This window comes from Protopterus annectens, chromosome 6.part0 (genome assembly GCF_019279795.1).
Source record: "Protopterus annectens isolate FY-2018-M chromosome 6.part0, PAN1.0, whole genome shotgun sequence".
Lineage (NCBI taxonomy): Eukaryota > Metazoa > Chordata > Ceratodontiformes > Protopteridae > Protopterus > Protopterus annectens.
The window spans coordinates 999,923,548-999,944,482 of record NC_056737.1 but is presented as its reverse complement, the minus strand read 5'-3'; the positions used below and the strand labels follow the sequence as shown (position 1 = coordinate 999,944,482).

Sequence of the window (20,935 nt, the reverse complement as noted above, 5' to 3'; positions counted from 1 at the left end):
AACTAGCAAGTCACTTAAAGAAGCCAGACCTAAAAAAGATCTTCTTGACGCCATAAGGCGCTATGTGTATTAACTGGACAAATACAAAAAAGCTTTAGGCTTGAATGAGTTGTAAAACAAGTATTAAAATAAAATAACATATTCTGGTTGTTCGCACCACCAGCAGAGGGCGCCAAACATTTGTGGGTTCGAATTTGCGTAAAACCGACACTTGTATAATTATTATTTTGTTAGAGTTAGAATATTTTTTCGGGTTATCCTCTTTGGCTTTGCATCCCCATCCAAGACGAGTAAATAAAAAAATAAATAATTAAATAAATAACTAAATAAATAAAAATAGGTAAATAAAACGGTTCGATTTGTGAAATTCTTTTCCATTTCAAATCAATGCTAACCAATTTGAGCTGGAATTCCCACTTGCCGTTATGCTTAGCGCGTAAAACAAGTTTTGCGAGTCCCGCACTGCCTTGATACTACCCGAGCGGTTGGCATCGTTAATGGGTAGTAAAGCCATTGGGGGGGGGTCACTCTTGGCTGGACGGAAAGTTTACTGTCGTACAATGATTTAAAGGGAAAGGCAAACCCGTAGCCTCACTGCAACGTCCAGTCACCCTGTGCCAGTTGCTCACCAACCGATTCTGAACCAGCTGTCATAGGATTCAAACCCCCTACACGTGGGGTGGTTTACTGCCTACATACTGGAATGCTTGAAAAATAAGAGAGTGACAAGGAAAGGATTACTCGCTGAAAGTATTTCTTTAATTCCACCTGGTTGGACTGGCCCGTTTGGTGTTTGAAAGGTGTATCTTTACTGGACATATAGCGGAATTTGACACTGTTGGAGATCTCACAGCCTGATCATGGTGCTTCAAGTGCTCCAAAGACTGGGAACTGGGTTCGGGGTCAGATGCGCAACAAGCGGGCAAATCCGAACTTTTGTAAGTCCCGTTTCCAGCTGGGTGGCCAGCGCTTACATGCCTGAAGCTACTGGGTTCCCGGTGGAACAACGACAGAACCCCCGTGGTCTGTACGAGCTGTCTGTGGGGCAGCCCGAACAATTTTGGGGCTCCCTAGGCCGAGAGCGTCTCATGTGGACCAGTCCGTTTCAAGGGGTTCTGGAGGGGAGCCTCAGAGAAGGAAACAGCCGCTGGTTTCGGGGAGGCCACCTCAATGCATCAGGTGAGCGGCTCTGCAGAGCACCAAACACGAACATGCTGTTACACTGCAACTTACATTTCAAACATCGTGGACAACACAGAGTTTTAAATCTCGATTCACGAAATAATCAGGCAGTGTCATACATCTCAACCTTTTAGTAAGTGCAAGAAATCTGGAGAAAGCCTGACAAAATTTAGGGGCAAAGGCCCCAAAATAGGGACAATTTTTAAATATTGCTCTTACAAACTTAGAAAGTTGCTAGAGTAAAAGGGTTTGTGTTAGCTACACTTTCTGAAGAATTTGAAGTCTGAAACTCAAATGTATGTCATTATTTAGTGACCTCTATCTGAGATCATCCCAGTGATTTGCCAGAAAACCACAATTTTTATAAGTAATAGACCAAAAACATGCGCCAAAAAATCAGGACATTCTACAAAAATCTGCATAGTTGAGAGGTATGCCAGTGTACCTCTCTACATCTTAGCACAAAAATCTGGACAAAGCCGAAAATATTGGGGTGGGGTGGGGTGGGGTGGGGGGTCTAAAAACAGACACATTTTAAATAGGTCTCTTATAAACTCAGAACAATGTTAGAATAAAAGGTTTTGTGTTACTATGCATTTTCTGAAGGATATGAAGTCTAAAAAGTCATCCCTCATTAGACCCATTATAGAATACAACGCCCCGTTTGGTATGTACCTCTCAAGACCTCTGCAACAACTGGAAAGGCCGCAGAAATACCCCACTAAAAGAATCACAGGCCTAAAGCAGATGCCTTACGCTGACCGCCTTAAAAAACTCCAGCTATACTCTGTCACATATTGTCTACTCCGAGGCAATCTCTGCTTAACATACAAGGCCATGTCAAACCCAGAGCTGTTGGACATGCTACACTTAAAGAAATCCCAATCCCTCAGAGCCACACGCTCCAGGGATCTAAACCTTGTCATCACAATAAACAAAACATACTGGAGGGATAGGTTCCTGACCCAGAGACTCCCCAGACTCTGGAACAGATTGCCCATACATGTCAAGCAGAGTGCCTCTTTGGCCCTCTTCAAAAGGAACCTTAACGATTGGATGGGAGAAAGGAAATTCACCCCGGGGATCACGTCAGTCGCCCTGCTAGACAGGGGTCCAGGGAAGTAAATAGTGTGGGAAGAAATAGCCAGTGAATTGTTATGGCTAGGCTTGTATAGGCCCTAGGGCTGATAGCCAGTACCAACCTATGAACCTAAAACTCAAATGTCTGTCATTATTTAGTGAATTCAGTCCTCAGTGATTTGCCACAAAACCACTAATTTTAGGAGGAACAGAACCAAAAATATGAGGCAAAAAATCTGGACATTATCCGAAAATCTGGATAGTTGAGAGGTATGCAGTGTACCTCTGTATCATCTCAACCACATCTGCCCAAAAATATTGAGAAGACTGTAGTCATACCTCTCATCCCCCTGATACTGCCTCGGAAATTCAGTATGTCCTTTATGAAGTCTTCCTTTGTAGCAACGTGGCAGGACCAGAGTCACTAATTAGTTAGAAACATTTTATTCTAAAGATATTAAAGAGTAATGCAAATCTATTTATTCCAGAAGTTTCTAAAGTGAATATACCAATAAACAAAGTTATGTAGGGCCATGCTCCTTCATTATTTGGGGTTTTGTCTCTTTTTTTTATTTTCTTGAGTAAAAGATGTGCAAAACAAGGGGCTTTTTATTTCTAGTTCATTTTCATCATTTGTTAACCTAATAAGCTATTTTCAGTACAAAACAGAAGTGATGTTTAGTTAAGTGATGCGGTTGCAGTTACACAGTTTGTAAGTGGAAGAAATTAAACCCGGTATTCATTGATTAAACCCATTAATACAGGTAGCTTTAATCCTCAATCACCTGCTAAGGTGCTAAAACAAGATGGCTGCTTTTAAACTTGACTGTTAGGTCCTTTGTCCACCTGAACAAAGCATTAAAATTATCAGTGACAGTCCATAAAATAACACCTTTTGTTTGAGCTTGCTATGGTGCAGAAATCTGGAATGAAAGCAAACATAAAACCTGACATTTGAAACAATTTTTGCTAGAGGTCCAACTATGTCTAGGTTCATAGGTGTTTAGTAGGCTAACGACCACAAGGGCCTTTTTAAGCCTAGCCATCCTTCCCAAATCTCTGACAAGTTTTGATACCCTTGATAAGTGTAAGCAGGGGTTTGAGAGATGAAACATTTATAAGCAGGGGCCTGGGAGATGAAGTGTTTACAGGTTGCCTGTGTCCATTAGAGACATAGGTGCCAAGCTAGGGATGACTTTCCCATTTACCATCCAACTGTCCAAGTATACTTGAATTAGGTTAGGGAGGAACTCTGCTTCACAGGCATAGGGAGCCTGTTCCAGAGACAGGGTAGTCTCTGCGATACATACCTGTCTCTCCAGCAGGTCATATTTATATCACAGGAAAGGCTTAAGTCTTTAGGTGTGGGTTATTGTCTTGTGATAGGCTGGGTTTGCACATGCACACGGGCACACACACAGACACACACACACACACTTCCTTTATTGTTTTAAATGTAGTAATTTCAGTGTGTGTGCTTGTGTGGGCGTGACGACAACTGGATGGGTCCTCCTGTGGGGTGACGACAACTGTATGTGCATAATCCACCCCTTACTTTGTTTTTGGAACTGATTTGTATGTCAGCAGAACAAGGAAAGTACTGGTTTGGTTCTTTAGAAAGGAACATTTAAAAGTCTTTCCAGTCTATGTAGTAACTGATGCTGTTTGTTGTTTTTGGATACATCATTCGTCTGGGATATAGTAAACTTGTTTCATTTTCACTGGAAGTAAGAATACAGAAATTTCCAAGCAGGTGCTTAGAGGTGTACTGCAGTACGCATCACACATGCTCATAGTGGGCATACTTCTCAACTGTCCATATTTTCACAGAATGTCCAAATCTTTGCCTCACATTTTTGGTCTATTCCTCATATAATTTGTGGTTTTCTGGCAAATCATTGGGATGACCTAAAGGCTGAAGTCAGTAAATAATGACATACATTTGAGTTTCAGACTTCAAATCCTTCAGAAAATGTATGCTAGCACAACCAGTTACTCTAGCAACTTTCCAAGTTTATAAGAGCAATATTTAAAATATGTCCCTATTTTGGGGCCTTTGTCCCCCATTTTGTCAGGCTTTTTCCAGATGTCTTGCACTAAGAGGTTGAGAGGTATGATGGTGGGTATGTTACCTGGCACTAAGAGGGTCTCACTGTTTGATCCTGATATCTTACTTTGATCTTAAGCTCAATGCAGTTGTCTTTGTTACTGTTATTCTTATATACTGAGAGCAGCAAATGCAAAATGCAGAACACACTCTCCGAGGGACGTTACTATTGAAAAATTCTTTCTGTGAGGTGCAGCGATCATACAGATATTTATATTAAGTATGGAGAAACAGCTCTGCATGGGGGGTGGGGGTGGGGGACTCTGATCGCCTTCAACATGAAAAAAGATTCAAAATGTCCTTCATAGTATTTTTTTTATATTTAAGCGGAATTCAAAATTATGACATTCACAATTGGTACACTCAGTTGAACTCAATACTCGTGTGAAAACAGAGCTTAAATGTCCATAAAATGAATACTTATTTACTGTTTAATAATCAGAATGTTGGGCCAATCCAAACTAGACTCATCTCGGCCGTGGAGTAATTTGTTATTGAAAAATGATTAAAAGCATATGCAGTGATGAGCATACAGATAATGCAAGTAAAGGGAAAGCGCATCACAGGATAAAGAAGTATATAAAAAGTAATAAGTATATACTTTCATCTTTCAGGTAAAACATTAAACCGAGGCCCCATCTGCTTGAGTTGGTGGTAGCTCAGGTGGATGTAAAAGATCCCAGGGCACCTATCAAAAAGACTAGGGGAGGTTCTCTGATGCTCTGACTAAATTTCCCCTAGTAGCATAAATACCACCTGGGTCTCCCCTGAAAAGTGGCTACTAGTCTAGTGGGACTAACCTGGTCAACAAAGGTTAAATAAAAATAAATAAAATAAAAACAGTTACACATGTTACTCTGTTTATTACTAGTAGTAGGCTGTTATGTGATATATAGTGGCAGAAGCATGTTGTAAACAAGCAGCAGATATTTCAAACAGCATGTAAATTAAGTAGGGATTCACAGTACAAAATGGAACACCACAATATGCACAAACAGGATAACTAACCATTGTTATCCCCTGCAGGTAAGTTGACACCCAAAAATCCCATAAACCCCTGAAAGCCACTGCCTATTTGGCTGTCATATTAATGAGGCTAAAACCAGCTTATTCTCCACTGAAGAAATCAGTTCTATTCTTGGACTTTCACTGTGATACTACTTGGCAAACACGCCTGGAATATTACTATCATTAGATAGCTGTTACTGGCTGCTGGCTCTTATTTCCAAAGCTACCCCCCAGCTGTTTTACATCACTACCACATACACAAAATTCCACAAAACTCTAAACTTTCGAGCAATTAATGTTATATAAACAAACATTCTTCTGAACCACTCTAGAGAAATATCGGCCATACTGCCTAAACAGACTCTTAGTTAACATTTGTTCTGCCCACACAATTAATAAACATATCTAACAGTTGCGCTGCACTCTGTTTTACATGTAACGTACCAGATTTTTAAAGACAGACTCTGTAGTGTTTTCTGTTAGCAACAAGCAACATAAATCTGTATATTCTGATGCACATACTGCTTAGGTCACATTATAGATTTTTAGTTGAGGGAAAACAGGAGAATGATTGATAAATCATATTCCAGATGCTCTTCCAGCATACCCTGACCTCTCCCTGTCCTTGTCACCCTACAGTAAAGAAAAAAACAAAAAAACAAAAACAAAACTCCAGCAGCAGTGCATTTTGTAGATAATCTTGGTTTTGATGTGTTTTTTATGATTTACAAATCAGAAAGTGTGGTGAAGCCACAACCAAGGCATTTAAATTACTTGGTATTTTCTTTGTGTGGTGCTAAAATACTAACATAAAAGCTAGTCTGGAAATGCTGAGTTAAGTCTTTGAGAAGTATTAAACATCTTGGATTTTTTTAAGACTGAGTTGGAGATCATTGGAGTAGAACTAGTTTGCGGTCGGTAAGATCATTATGTAGTTTGCATCTTATGTTAGCAACTTTGGCGGATGTCTTGGTAATTATCCACAGAGAAAGTACAGGTTTATGTTTTGGAAATTTAAGAGTAATGAATTAATAAAGAGGGAAAACAGAAATGTGGCTAATCTGATGCTGAGGACATGGTGGAATTTGACAACTCTGAGTTTATCGTCAATAAGAAGGAGCAAATGAGGGCGGCCAAGGTGGTGCAGTGGTTAGTGTTGCCGCCTCACAGCAAGAGGTTCTCTAGTTCGATCCTCGGCTGGGGTGCCTTCTGTGCGGAGTCTACATGTCCTCCCTGTGGTCACGTGGGTTTCCTCCGGGTGCTCCGGTTTTCTCCCAAAGACATGCTGTAGGTGGATTGGACACTCTAAATTGGCCCTAGGTGTGAGTGCATGCATGTGTGTGCCTTCTGTGGAAGGTTGGGCACCGGGCTGGCAACTCAACACTGTAAAACTCCATTGCCAATCATGAGTGGACAGGTGATCTGCTGTGGTGACCCCTAACCAGGAAAAGCCAAAAGAAGGAGCAAATGAACTAGATTACGGGGCGGTCTACAAGTCCAACATCCTAAAGGGTGTATGCAGGACAGTGTGATTTACAGATTCAATTGCCTTTGCTAGATCATTACATAACTACACTATCTGACAGTAATTAATCAGTGGGCATACCAGGCTTTCCTCCTCCAAAGTCACATTCTGCTGTTAAGAGAAGCCCATATGTGTGATTTATCTAGTGTTTTCTGATATACCAACTTTTAAAGGCGTCTAACTGAACCAGAAGAAAAACGAAGGTAGGCAATAGTATGAAGCAGCAGCAGAAGCAGCAGGAAACTGAATTTCAGGCATGGAAACTACCTGTGGTGACTTTGATATCTGTAGTATAAACAAACCTTTGGTTCAATGATAGGATATGCATGAATGACAGCTATGTGTTGGCACTGTGATAAACCATGTACAAACGTCTTGTCAGGTTACCTGGTTGTGGTAAAGCTTCTCGAAGTGTTAGAACTTGTGATATGCAGATCTGTGAATGGAAAATATGAGGGTCATGTGTTAACTGCTGGTCCATTATCAAATAGTGACTTTAGGGATACTGTAATAATTTAGTAATGGTGCAAAATTCTTTCGTACTTCATATAGTAAGATAACAGGTGGTATACACGAAAACAAAGATAGAGGACAATATATTCATTTGGGGATTACAACCAGCCAGAAAATCTGTTTCCTTTCAAAAATGTTCCAAGTTTTTGAGAAAATGCACTTCCATTTGCCTAATAAAAAGTGCTTTTTGCCTTTTAGGGTCTTCTTAGGTTCACAGGTTAGTAGTACTAGGCTAACTACTCTTGCGAGCCATTTTAAGCCTAGTCAATTATCCCTTGTGAGACTCCAACCCTGCACCTTGGGTTTGTAAGTCAAAACCTTAACCATTAGGCCACCCTCCTGCACCAGTGGCATCACCACCTTGGCATTATTTCTAAGTGCCACATAGTTGTCCATACCGAATGAACTTGGAGAGCATGTCCTATCTGACAAGGCAGACTTTTGCTTTCTCTGTGACTCATTGAATTACATCAGAATGAGGTTACAACCAGATGAAACAATGGTACAGATGAAAAATAAATACAACATTCTCCCCACCCCATGTATTGGGGGCATTTAACCCATAGTTCCAAGTGAATACTATTTCCATGGTTGTGCAAACATAAAGAAGGGAGAAATCACCCAAAAGAAAGGAATGACTGCAGAACAGTCATTTAAAAACTGCACTTCTAGTATGTTTCCAGAGGAATACAGGAACAGTACCAGGCAAGTGACCACAGAGGCCATAAGATGCCCAGTAATCTACACCTTGAAGAAGGTACACTTAAAAGTTCTTGACACCCTTTAGTCATCCCCATCTCTAAAACCATGCTGAACCATACATGATAACCCTGGCATAAATTTGTATCTACCCATCCAGTCATCAACACCAGCCTTAAAGGCAGACAAACTAGTGCTTTGCTTGACCTGTAGTGGTAATTTGTTCCCTAGGCTGGACATGTGTTGAGTGAGAGACCTATCCCTCCAGTGAGTTTTGTTTATTTGTGGGTATAAATTTAGTTTACTATTGTGGGTGTTTCTATAGCATTGGTTTTGTAAAGAAATAGGAGGTCAGACATGATTGGGTCTTCCAAGGCTTCAGAAAGTAAGACACATGTCACCTTAGAGTAGCCAGTAGGCTACTGACTATAAAGTCAGTTGTGCTAATCTGTTTGGATAGTTTAAGGATTTAAGGCCTTTATTTGTTTTAGTCAAAAATTGTTGGGGCCTTTCCAAATGAGCGATATGCTTGGATTTTTACATACCAAAAGAGGCATTGTATTCGATGATGAATTTGATGATGGAAAATTGCGGTAGTAAGATGACTTCTTTGTATCTTGAAGATGTTCCCTTGGAAGTTAACTGGGCCAGATAGAATGATTTCCTGACTATGGTAGAATCATAATGATTGAATTAGACGGAGTTGCCCACAAAAGTACCAACGTTTGTTATGTACGTATCTGTTTGAAAAGGAGTACCACTGATAATATATGAGGTGGAAATATCTTTTTTTTTCTGAACTCTGCTGTGCTGCACTTTTTTACATTTAGTTTGAGACTGTTTTCAGAGTACCAGGTATGTGCATAATCCAGCCCTTTTTGTAGCAGCAGTTTAGTGTCAATAGATAACCAAATAATGTTGTCCATCTTGCAGTCATCAGCAAACTTGGTAGACAGCCACACTTCGGAGAGACTGACTTGGATGTCTGTGAATTAAATGCCACAAAGGAGAAGTCCCAGCACTGATCCCTACAATACCCAACTAGTTGCAATTTTATATTGAGAGAGAGTACCAGCAACTTTCACTAGCTGGGGTCTGTTGAATAGCCAGTTTGAAATCCAGTGGACAGTGTAGGGGTTACATTAAAGTTGTCTAGCTTTTCAATAATACCAGCTGGACAATAGTGTCAAATGCATTGGCCAGTTTAAGATAAGCCGAGTGCACAGAATGACCACTGTCCACAGCCTTTGTAACCTTTTTAAAGAAGTTTACTAGGTTCAGCATATAGGACCTGCCCTTCACAAAACCATGTTAAGTGGAGTGTAAATCACTTAAGTTACCTTTGTCTGCATAAGTGAGTTCTGTGAGCCTAGTACCTACCTATGAACCTATATGATTGGATGGGAGATAGAAAATTCACCCCAGGGATCACTTCTGCGGCTCTGCTTGACAGGGGCACAGGAAAATAATTTTCTTGGGTGGCAAAAGCCAGGGCACTGTTTGGCTAGGCTTATATATGCCCTAGGGCCAATAGCCTAGTACCTACCTATGAACCTGTGTTGTGATCCATTTCATGGCTTTACATTTAAAGCTGGTGAGACAGATTGGCCAATCATTATCTGGGTCTATAACGGCCCTCACCCCTTGTGTCGGTGAATCGTAGTGGGTATCCTCTAGGCATCAGGGATAAACTCTGTGTATAAGTCGAAGGTGAACAATTTAAATGGAAACTTGGATAGTCCAAACCTGGCATTGATGAGAAGGCAGCCTGGTATATTGTCTGATCCCACAGGAACATTAGTTTTACACATTGACAGGGATTTGTCACTCTGAAAGGGATTTAACACTGTAATACCCAGAATGTATTATGTAGTATGTTCTATATAGTTAATGATAGTGTATATTTAATTTAGTTACTTGGTAAGTACAAAGAAAGTCAGTAATCTCTGAAGGCAAAACGTTGATTAAATCAGAAGGTCAAAATTGTAGTGGTCTAGGAGGTATGTGTATCCAATGCATTTTCAGGCTGGCACACCTGCTAAGCTTATGTACAAAGCTGTGGCAGCAGCTAGTTCTGATTAGATGAAGTGGTTCTAACCAACTGAGTTAACAAGAGGGTGAATAGACCCTCTAAGGAAGGCTACAGGTAAGCCTGGGAGTTTGGTTGTAACTTGCAGATTTACAGGCATTAGGGAGGTATAACGTGTTGGTGGTGGTACATGGGTGGATGCCTGACTAGTGCATTTGCCTGTTTTATTTGGGCATTTGCTGTTTTCTTAGTCATGCTGATGACTGCACTGCTTCTGTGGATCACCCCTGTTATTTGGTTAATAACAATTCCTCCAGCCTCGGTGTTCTTGTAAGGAATTGCACCTTTTGAGTTTTAGGTGCATGTTCTGAAGCTGCATTGCCTACCTCTGTCTAGGTACAACTCTGTCTTCTCCAGCCCACATGATCTACCTGATGATGCCACCTTCCTCCTGCTCTCAGCATAATTTTATGTACCCTAGCTAGCTTTTTTGGTGTAGAAGAATACTTCCACCCCAAGTATGACCCAGATGTCCTGAGTTGGATATTAGTTGCTTGTTAAAAACTAGCAGGGGACTGGGGGGGGGGGGTAACATGGTATTGCAGACTCACCTTTTGCTTGACACAAGAGTATGGGAGTACGTGCTTGGATTCATGGTCTTAAGATAGAATCTTTGGTGGAAACTGGCTTACATGAGTGCTAGCTTGTTGTGGGGGCAGGCTGTACCTGGGGTCTGTGGCACTGGGGAAAGTGACTGACAAACCCCCTTGGATGCTGAACTCTCTGGGCATGTTGACTATCTTCAGTAGGGGTTGCTGAGAAAAAGAAACTTAAAAGCCCTCGATGGCTGGGTAAATGATGGCCTCATGTTGGTTATTCTTGTTCTGGTATAAAGAAAACAAAATGGGTCATTTGGCCAAGACTGGTCTTCAGACAAAGTTATGCCTAATTTCTCACTGTTAGCATTTATGGACATTAAAGGCAGGGCCATAGAAAGGATGGCTTTAAATTCAGGGTTATTTTTGCTGGAATGCTATAGGTAATAATATCGTTACAATTAGAATGTACACTGTTTCTACCCCTGCCTCCAAAAAAAAAGCTTTATCCTTTTCTTACCAAGAACCGAACAAAGTGGCATTCTGTTCTAGAGTACTGTAACGTCTTCCTGCTCTACCTAATACACAGACGTTGTACAATCGTTCGAGTCTTCCATTTAGCTGTACACTTATTATGAAGAATACTTTTATCAGCTTCACTCTCAGTCGAACAGTGCTGCGGTTATCACCAGACCAGCCAGCACACTTTTTCATCAATTGGTTATGCCCTTTCCATTCTAGCACCCACTCTCTTGTAGTCAGAAACCACAACAAGTTCAAAATTTAGTGGAGTGTCCTGACTGATGTGGTGCTGTGGATGTATGATGTTTATCAGTAGTGGGCTAATGTGGGAGGTTTTCCTCCAGGTTTCTATATATATATATATATATATATATATATATATATATATATATATATATATATATATATATATAAAATGTGTGCGTGTATATGTGTGTGTGTATGTATATGTATATATATATATATATATATATATATACTTATATATTCCACAGGTTGTACTATCAATTGGTAGAAGTGGAAAGTCATCAAGCATAAGGCAGTTGCTTAGGTACTCTGAAGTTAGGTTAGATGGTGGTTAATGTAGCAGCTATTAGCGAAAAGACAAAATTAGGTTAGCCAAGAACGATAACCAGTGGTGATTCACCTATTGACTAGTAGCTGGCTTTTGCTAGTGCTGGTCTTACCACAGGTACACTCAGTTTGAAATCGATGTTCATTTGCTCCTTCTCTCACTAACTGTATAACAGCAGCACTAATCCTAAACTGGTTGTTATGAAGCCCGTGACAGTTTCTTTGGTGATCATCTGTCTTGCCCAAAATGTTGCATAGATCTGTAGTATTGTTGTAGAGTTCTCCTGGTAGCATGTACAGAAGCTCAGTACAAGGGATATAAGCCATCCAAAACCAGACCAGTCAGGGAAGTCTCATACACACTGCCCAATCAGAAGGGAAGTCTCATACACACTGCCCAATCAGAAGGGAAGTCTCATACACACTACCCAATCAGAGATAGTCAAGAATTAATGTCCTCCTACTCCTCTCACCAGTAGCAAAATAGTAGCAACAATCCTAAGCTGACGCCTAAGAAGCAGTTTCAGGCTTTCCAGAGTTTTGTAGTCTCCACATAAGGTAAACAATGATGTTCCTGTGTTTCTTCTCTTATCTGGAGCAAAACAGAAGCAACAATCTCAAGTAGACTCCTTAGAAATGGTTTGTAGGTAGCCTTCCAACATGTTTGTCATTTTAAAAGTAGGATAGGAAAAAAGGGATTAATACTGGAGTTATTGCAGTGTGCACAGAACAGTGGAAAGATGTGAAAGAGACAGTAATTGAAGTCTGAACAGTCTAAGGCATACTTCTCAACCTCCAGATGAGAGAATTAGGGACAAAGGACCTTATAGTAAGGTATACCTAATTAACATAATATATGCATATTCAAATAATCACATTAACAGACACACCCACTTGTGTTCAATTACAAAAGATAAGGAAAATTAGTGTCTTCAGTCCTCTCAGCCTGCTATCCATTTGCCAAAAAAGTACAAACAAAATACAAAGTTACCAGCCACTGGAGATGATCATTGAAATTCAGCAGGATAAATCCAAAGAAAATAACCACAAGATAAGTCCTGATGAGCGATGGTAAACCTCAGACCTTTTTTATGCCAAAATAGTGTTCCCAGTGTGACACCAGTTGCCACATAGCTCAATCTGACATGTCTCCTCCAAAGAAAAAAAAATCATTCTCCTTGAATTTCAAATGGCACTTCTCATATTTGGATACTCTGTTCTTTTACTTCTTGGTCTTCCCTGGCCCTGCACTTCAAAATGAATGAACCATCTAATTACAGGCTGCATTCTTTTTGCTTATAAGTGGACTGAGCAGATGCTGTGGACCTAACTGAAGACTAAAAACACAACAGGTCTGCACTTCCGCATCTCAGCAACAGGAAACAAAATAAAATGAAGCAGCATGCAAATGAGATGTGGTAAAGCAATGCTGTGATTGGCTCAGACATCTACAGCCAGAATGAGGTCGCTTTACTGCAAATCTCATATGACAAAACCACTCAAATTGGGAAATCGGAGGATTAAGCTTATTTAAAGTTAAAAATGGGTGTTCCCATGGAATGCGGGACAGCTGAGAGCTGTAGCCTGCGGATGACCTTCTTAGCTTGATCTGCTAGTGCTTACTTGTATGAGCGGACAAGATAAGACTGGGAGGAGTTTCCAAAGTCAAATATACAGAAGGGATGGAGCACTGAAGAGCCGCTAAGTTTAATAATACCTCCATCAAAATGGAGGGCAGGTAAATTAGTCTTCCAACAGCAGCAGCTACTCCGACAGATCAGCTAGACTTAATCGCTTTACAAAAGGGCAGAGAAGAGAAAAAACTCTTTACTAACTTGGTGTAACTAATTATTTTAAAACTCCAAGGAAATAAAAAAACTTAAAGAAATGCAAAGCAAAACAATTTTAAGCTATTACAAATTGCAATAAATAAGAGCAAAATGGCATATACAATGCAAAAATGTACACCTTAAATGAAGAATTCCAAAGTAGTCTCACAACAGCAGCTGTCACAGATCAGAAGCAGCGTCAAAATATCAACATCCTTTCTTGTTCTGCTTGCCTTAAATAATAAATGCTCTTCTTGGCTCTTCCCACAGATCACCTAGACTCAATTTCTTCGTAGTCTAAGCAGAGAACAGAAATATTTGCTAACTTGCTCTAACCAATTACTATTATAACACAAGATAAATAAATAAAGTACATATAAAGTAAAATAAATTAAAGCTAAAACAAATTGCAATAAATAAAAATGTAATAAAAGAAACAAATATAAAGCTGAAAGCTTTCCAAATAGTTTCACAACAGCACCAGTCATATTATCAGTGGCAGCTTCAAAGCATTAAACGGTTTCCTGTTCTGGTTACCTTATATAATAAATGCTAATCATAACTCTCGAACTTTTAGCTCAAGAAATCTTAAAGCCTAAAATAATGAAGGGGACAAAGGCCCGAAAATAGGGTCAGATTTTAAATATTACTCTTATAAACCTAGAAAGTTGCTAGAATAACAGGATTTGTATTAGCATGTATTTTCTGGACGATACGAAGTCTGAAACTCAAATGTAGCCTATTATTTAGTAACATTTAGTAACTTCAGTTTTCTGTGATTTGCTAGAAAACCACAAATTTTGTGATAAACTGACCAAAAATATGAGGTGAAAATCTTTACAGTTGAGAGGCATGCTAATACCCAGCTTCTCCCATAGATCACCTAGACTTAATCTCTTTGCAGTCAGAGCAAAGAAAAGAAAAATATTTCTTAACTTGCCCTAACAAATTCCTTCTAAAACTCCAAGAAAAAATGCATTTAAAATAAAACAAATGTAAAGCAAAACATTTAAGCTAAAACAAGAAGTTACAGTAAATAAGAACAAAAGAATTAAAACAATGTAAAATTTCAACTCTTAAATGAAGAATTCCAGTGCAGTCTCACAGCAACAGCACAGCAGTGGCCAGAAGCATGGCTGGTTCAGCCAGTGCCCTGAGCAGGTACTATGAATGACCACCACTCATTCCCTCAGCTCTTCAAGCGAAGAAAAAAAAAACACTTCAGTAAAAAATCAGCTTATTACAGTTAGATCTATGCCCACCCCTACCCCAGCTCTTCCACTGAAGAGCGCACACAAAAAAAAGGACATTCCTTATACTTCTGCCCCAGCCATTTGGGTCCCATTTATGTGCCTTTCCCTTAACCCTACTTCAAAATATTTCATTAAAAAAATCTTTTAAACTTATCAAACTATTTGCTACATTTTATATGCTGCCTGCATGGACTGCTACAGTGCTCAGGTTTATTTAAAAAAATTACTTTTAAACTGTAGCAGAGAAAGCTGCAGTGGTTAGCGTTGTCGCCTCACAGCAAGAGGTTCTACCGTTCGATTCTCGGCTGGAGCGCCTTCTGTGTAGAGTCTGCATGTCCTCCTTGCAGTTGAGTGACGTTAAAGACATGCAGGTAGGTGCGAGCATGAATGGGCGTGTCTTCATTGAAGGTTGGGTGTCGGGCTGGCAACTCGGCACCATAAAAATCCACTGCCAATCATGAGCAGACCGGAGTTCCGCTGTGGTGACCCCTAACCGGGAAAAGCTGAAAGTCTTTTTTTTACTTTTAAACTGTAGTATCCGGTTGCTACAGTTTAGACCACACACCGAGAGCTACAGTGTTTAGGTTTGATGGCAAATGCAATACTGGCCTTTAAACAAAAGTATTGCATTAACGAGAGATAAGGATTGGCTGATTGTGCCCCTACTCTTTACTCCAGGGGTAGTTGTTCCTGTCTCTACCTCTAGCCATGCTATTAGCAGCAATCACAACTCGGTGGAAACTCCAAAAGTTTAAAACATTTTCCTGTTCTGCTTACATTAAATAATAAATGCTACTTTTTGGATTCTCCCACAAATCACTTAGACTTAATTGCTTTGCATTCTGATTAGATAATAGAAAAGACATATATTTTTTTTCAGGATTTTTTTCTCCATTCTACATCATCCTGTGGCTCCCTACCCAGTGTCCCACATCTATCATCGGATCTGCAAGCCATCTCCTTTAACCGGTAGGACAATGGCTGATGTGGAACTTACGGGTGTCCTGGGCATCTGGCTGATGAACAGCCACTGAGTGCTTTTCTGTTTTATGCCTACCCTGTTACTACCACCTCCCTTGGTTCTCGATGGTGTGAGCAAGAGACGGACATGCAATGGGGATGTTTGATGTATCACTCCACCTCTACACAGATTACCCTTGTCCCCAACCCCATTCCTTTCTTTGGGCTATGCCTCCTAGTATGATGTTCCCAGCCTTTTCTTGGGATCACCACAGGAGACCCCCATGGAAACATCCATCCACCAAGGATGGTAACATTCATCCTTCCCTACCACTCCGCAGGATGTCTGAGTCACTTATAATTCCTAAACTGCCTTGGTCGTAGTCAAGGTTGTATCCCTGTATATCACCAGTACAAATAGAAAGGATGTATTTGCTAACTTGCCCTAATCTATTACTTTTAAAACTCATAGAAAAAAGCATTCTGGGAGCTCTTCCAAGATGAACAAAGTCATTTGGCAGTTCATCCATTTTTTGCTCCCTGAAGTGTAAGAAAGCCTAGAAGAAGAAGTCAAACATACTTGTCTTCTCATTTCTTGGTGCATAATTGCTTGCTACAAGTGAGCATTATATTAATTTATGAATCTGCAGTATCACAGACAGTTTTTTAAATGAATGCCAGTGCCAATAATGCCCCTAAACAGCTTGCACATGAGGCAACCACATCTTTACCCCACCCTTGTAATTTCTTTGTCACCCTTTCCTGAATGAGTGAAATGCAAGGTGTCACCATGTAAGGCAGATAAATGCAGAGAAATGAATTAAAATTATTTAAATGTTTATGCCTTTGCTAGTTAATAAGGTTATGCTATATATATATATTCTTGATTCAAGTAAACAATTCAGAGTAGTTAAGGTCAAACATTTGTATGACTGGTTTAGATATCAAGAGACAGATCAAGTTATTTGTATATTATGGGACATGTTCACAGTCCAGCAGAAAGTCAAGAAGATATTAATACTCCTATTCACCCAGCTCACTTCACACTTCTTTATAGGTTTGTAGTTAAATACTAGACTAGTTGCCCTTGTGGGCCATTTAAAGCCCAGCCAATGTTCCCTCGAGGGTGAGAATGAAATTTTGGACCCTGTAACAGTGAGATAAACACCTTAACCATCGTGCCAACCCCAGTATTCACATTAAACTTAGCGTCAGCAAGAAACAGCTGATACTTCTTTCCATCTGCTAATGTCCCTCTTAAGGAAAGTGTATTTAGATGCAATTACTTCAAATGTATGGGTCCAGGAAGCATAACTCCCTGCAAGTGTCTTTAACATTCAACGTTCAACAGGACAAGTTTGAGTTCAAACTTAAGTGCTTGAACCCAAGTACTGTACAAAAGTCACACAAAAGAAAAAAAAAAAAAAACAAATATAAAAGTAGTTAAAACATTCAAGAATAAGCTAAATCAAATACATATGCTTTAAGAACAGTCTTAAAACCCACTACAGTAGTAGAACAACAAAGCCAACTAGGAAGAAAGTTCGATAAAACAGGGCCTTGATAGTTGAAGGAACAATAACCAAACGAGTCTAGATTGTACAATTGAATAACAAGGAGATGTTTTCAACTAGAGCAAGGTGGATAAGTACGGTAGTAAACACATAAAAACATCCTTTAAATAAGGTGGATAAAGATTAAGAAGTGAAATGTAAACCATAATGAGAATTTTAGATGTTATTCAATGTTTTAATGGAAGCTAAAGTAAACTTTGTAAAATGGGGTAACATGATGATGCCATGGGACCCCAGAGAGTAAGTGAGGTGCAGAGTTTTGCACTAGTTGTAGATATGCAATCCCTGATATGCAAAGCCTAGAAGATCAACAAGTGAGGCATTACAATAATCTAAATGAGAGGATGTCAAAGCACGAATCACAGTAAGAAGGCCTTTGCGAGGAAAAAGGTGATTGACAGGGTCACCACAGCAAGATTTAGAAGACTGCGTAACACCAGTCATTTTATACCCATAGCAGTAACACCACAGACATAGTCTACTATCCTAGAAATATTCCATAAAATTGAATCATTGCAGTACCCCAGTTTGTAGTTACCTCCCAGTAAATCAAACCATGTTTCATTTTTTTGAGAAGGCTGCAGTCCTATGGCTTATTTTCTGTATGGGATGACAAACTGTGATAATTATAAATTGTCTTAGGTTAAAACAAAATATACATACATAGAGCAATTTTTTTTTCAATTTCAGAGTTGAAAAGTATTGCATTGGCTACTTACAAATCCTTAAATGGGAAGACGTGGCATTGAGGGTTTGGGTACCTTTTGTGCATTCGGATACGAGAAGTGGGTGGGAAGCATATGGGAGCAGCTGAAAAGAAACCTAAAGGGAAAGGAAGGAAAACGGACAAAAAAGAAAAGTCTATCCTGGTTAAATGTTAGTCAAGCAATTGTTAAGATCAAAGGAAAGAGCATATAAACAGCTGAAGACAAAAGGGAGAGGCAGTCAGAGAAGAGTTTAACAAAACTAGAAAAGAGGCCACCTGAGATATAAAGCAAAAGAAAGTAAAGTAGGAAGATGACCTGACAATGATGACAGTATGCAGCTTTCTAGGTATGTAGGAGAAAAGAGGAGGTTCAAGACTGGGAAGTGGATACTATTCGAGGACAGGAAGAGCTACAAAAGGGCAGAAATCCTAAATTACTTTTTCATGTTGCTTTTCAAATGGCAAAAGGTAAGCAAACTACCACTGTGGAGGTTATAACTTAGATGAGGTAAAAACCTGTAAAAAATGTTTAAAAGAGTTGATGATTCCCCAGGTATACAAACTTCCTGCCTAGATCACACCACCCTCAGCAGTGTTTCCAAAGGAGGTGCGGGTCTATATTAAATGATCAAAACTTTAAATTATTGAACACCTAAAGGTTGATCGTGAAATATTGAACCCTTAACATTGAAAACGGACGTTTCCACATAGGGAAACAATGCTGTTGGCCAAATAAAAAAAAAGTTTTAAACAAAAATGAAGTGGGGTCCCCTAACTAAATATACCAATTTTGAGATCGCTCTTTAGTGGAGAAAGAACAAAATCTGCGTAATGACCAAACGACTCATTTCCCTGTGTGGAAACGTCCATTACCAATTTTCAGACTTCGACATTTAGTGATTGACCTTTAGGTGTTTGATAACCTAAAATTTCAATCACATAATAGGGAACCAGGAGGTGCAGAGGTAATGTTAAGTTAGCCTAAAATGATGACCAAATGGTGCATGACCCAGCAGCATTCATAAAAGTATAAGAAAACCTCAAAGGTAATTCACCTTGACATACAATAGACATGGGACCCCTAGTAAAGTATTTACCTTGTGCTATCAAACATTTAGAACCGTCCCTCAATATGGCATTATTTCTAGTGTAATACATATTAAAATTAATGGTCTCTACTAGAGAGCTCGATATTGAAATGGTTATTTTACTTGTAGACTGCGGTGGTGGTGCTGCGGTAGCGTTGTCGCCTCACAGTAAGACGTCCTGTTCGATTCTCAGCTAGAGTGTCTTCTGTGTGGAGACATGCATGAATGGGCATATCTTCGTTGAAGGCTGTGCGTTAGGGCCGGCAACTCGGCACGTAAAAATCTACTGCCAATCATTAGCGGACCGGAGTTCCGCTGTGGCGATCCCTAACTGGGAAAAGCCGAAAGACACAAACAAACAAACTTGTACAGGATTTCTGTCTTAAGTAGGGTCTCCTGGTATTTAAAAAATAGCTTTTGCTCTGCAGTCTACAAATAAGATGTCAATGTTTAAAGTCAACTGCTAACTTAATGCAGTTACTGATCCAATACTTGAAAGTAGCAACCCTCAGGAATGTGTGCAAAAACCATCAGTTAACGTCCAATAATATCAGTCATTGTCTATCAAACGTAAGATACTTGGTGTGGATAAACACTTAACATTTTTATTTATTTTATGGAAAAAATATTATTTACATTTAGAGAACAAAATAAAGGATCCAGGAGTAGTAGCAAATCGCAGCTTAAATGTTTCAAACTGTTTTAAAACAAGACAATGTCACAAATTAGCTTGTGAGCCATTATTAATTTAGCAAAAGAAATTAATGGTAGAGGATGCTTTGAGGGATACAGTGAGTATCCCTTTCAGTGAAATGTTTATTTTGGTAAAGTTCGTAATGCCATATGGGAAGAAATAAATAGTACACAAGCTGTTATGCATGCTTTGATAACGCCTGCTGTTTACATGCTAGATTCATATTCTGATTTATACCGCAACCTCTACAGCAAACTTCCACTACATGTTAAGTAGAATAGCACCTCTGCCCCCTTCAAGGTAAACATAGGTAACTGGATAGGGAGCCACAAATTCTACCTGTTTATCTTGTCTTACACTCCTTGAGGCTAAGGTGAATTTCAGAAAATAGTTTATTGGCTAGGCTTGTAATGATTTGAGATTGCTTAGTACTTGCATATGAACCTATGAATGATGACAGGCCTACTTCCTGAGATGTTCAGTATATCTTTGAGTTGCACAGAGGTGTCACAAGGCTGGAAACCAGTAATAATGGTGCCATTAAAGATAGTAAAAGAGGTGTGACCTAAGCAGCTGTAGTCCAGCTAGGCTGACCTTAGCACTTGCATATTTTAATAGAAAATATCCTGAGAAGTAGACTGGAGAAATTCCTGATAGCAGTCTCCGGGCCTGAAAATCAGCAAGGATTCTTTGACAGGTACACATACCAAAAGACCCTGTTACAGTTTTGTACCTGGAGTACTAGCAAAATGGACAGATAGGATTTGGTGATGATAGGCTACCTAGACTTCAACAAATAGTTTGAGTCAGTGCTGCATAAAAGACTATTAGCAATGTCTGAAACATAAGAGTAAGGCCCAATATGGGAAGGGAACTGACTAACGGACAGATCACAAAGGACGGTCATAAACAGAAGAGGGGGAGGAAGTGACTATTTGGGCACCACAGCTGTCAGTGGTTCAGTATATTTAAATATCAAGATAGGAATATATAACAA

The 20,935-nt window shown here is 39.6% G+C and overlaps 1 protein-coding gene across 2 annotated transcripts in view; it reads left to right on the top strand.

The window, feature by feature from the left end:
* The first annotated feature begins 468 nt into the window (after positions 1 to 468).
* Positions 469 to 20,935, top strand: part of LOC122804648 (acetyl-coenzyme A synthetase 2-like, mitochondrial) — an 874,305-nt gene continuing 853,838 nt past the window's right edge. The window contains exon 1 of one of the 2 annotated variants that reach the window (XM_044074629.1): positions 469 to 1,179. In XM_044074629.1, the coding sequence (XP_043930564.1) occupies positions 861 to 1,179 (319 nt within the window). In that variant the 5' untranslated portion in view covers positions 469 to 860. The remainder of the gene's footprint in view (positions 1,180 to 20,935) is intronic. The other variant, XM_044074630.1, reaches the window with a different exon arrangement.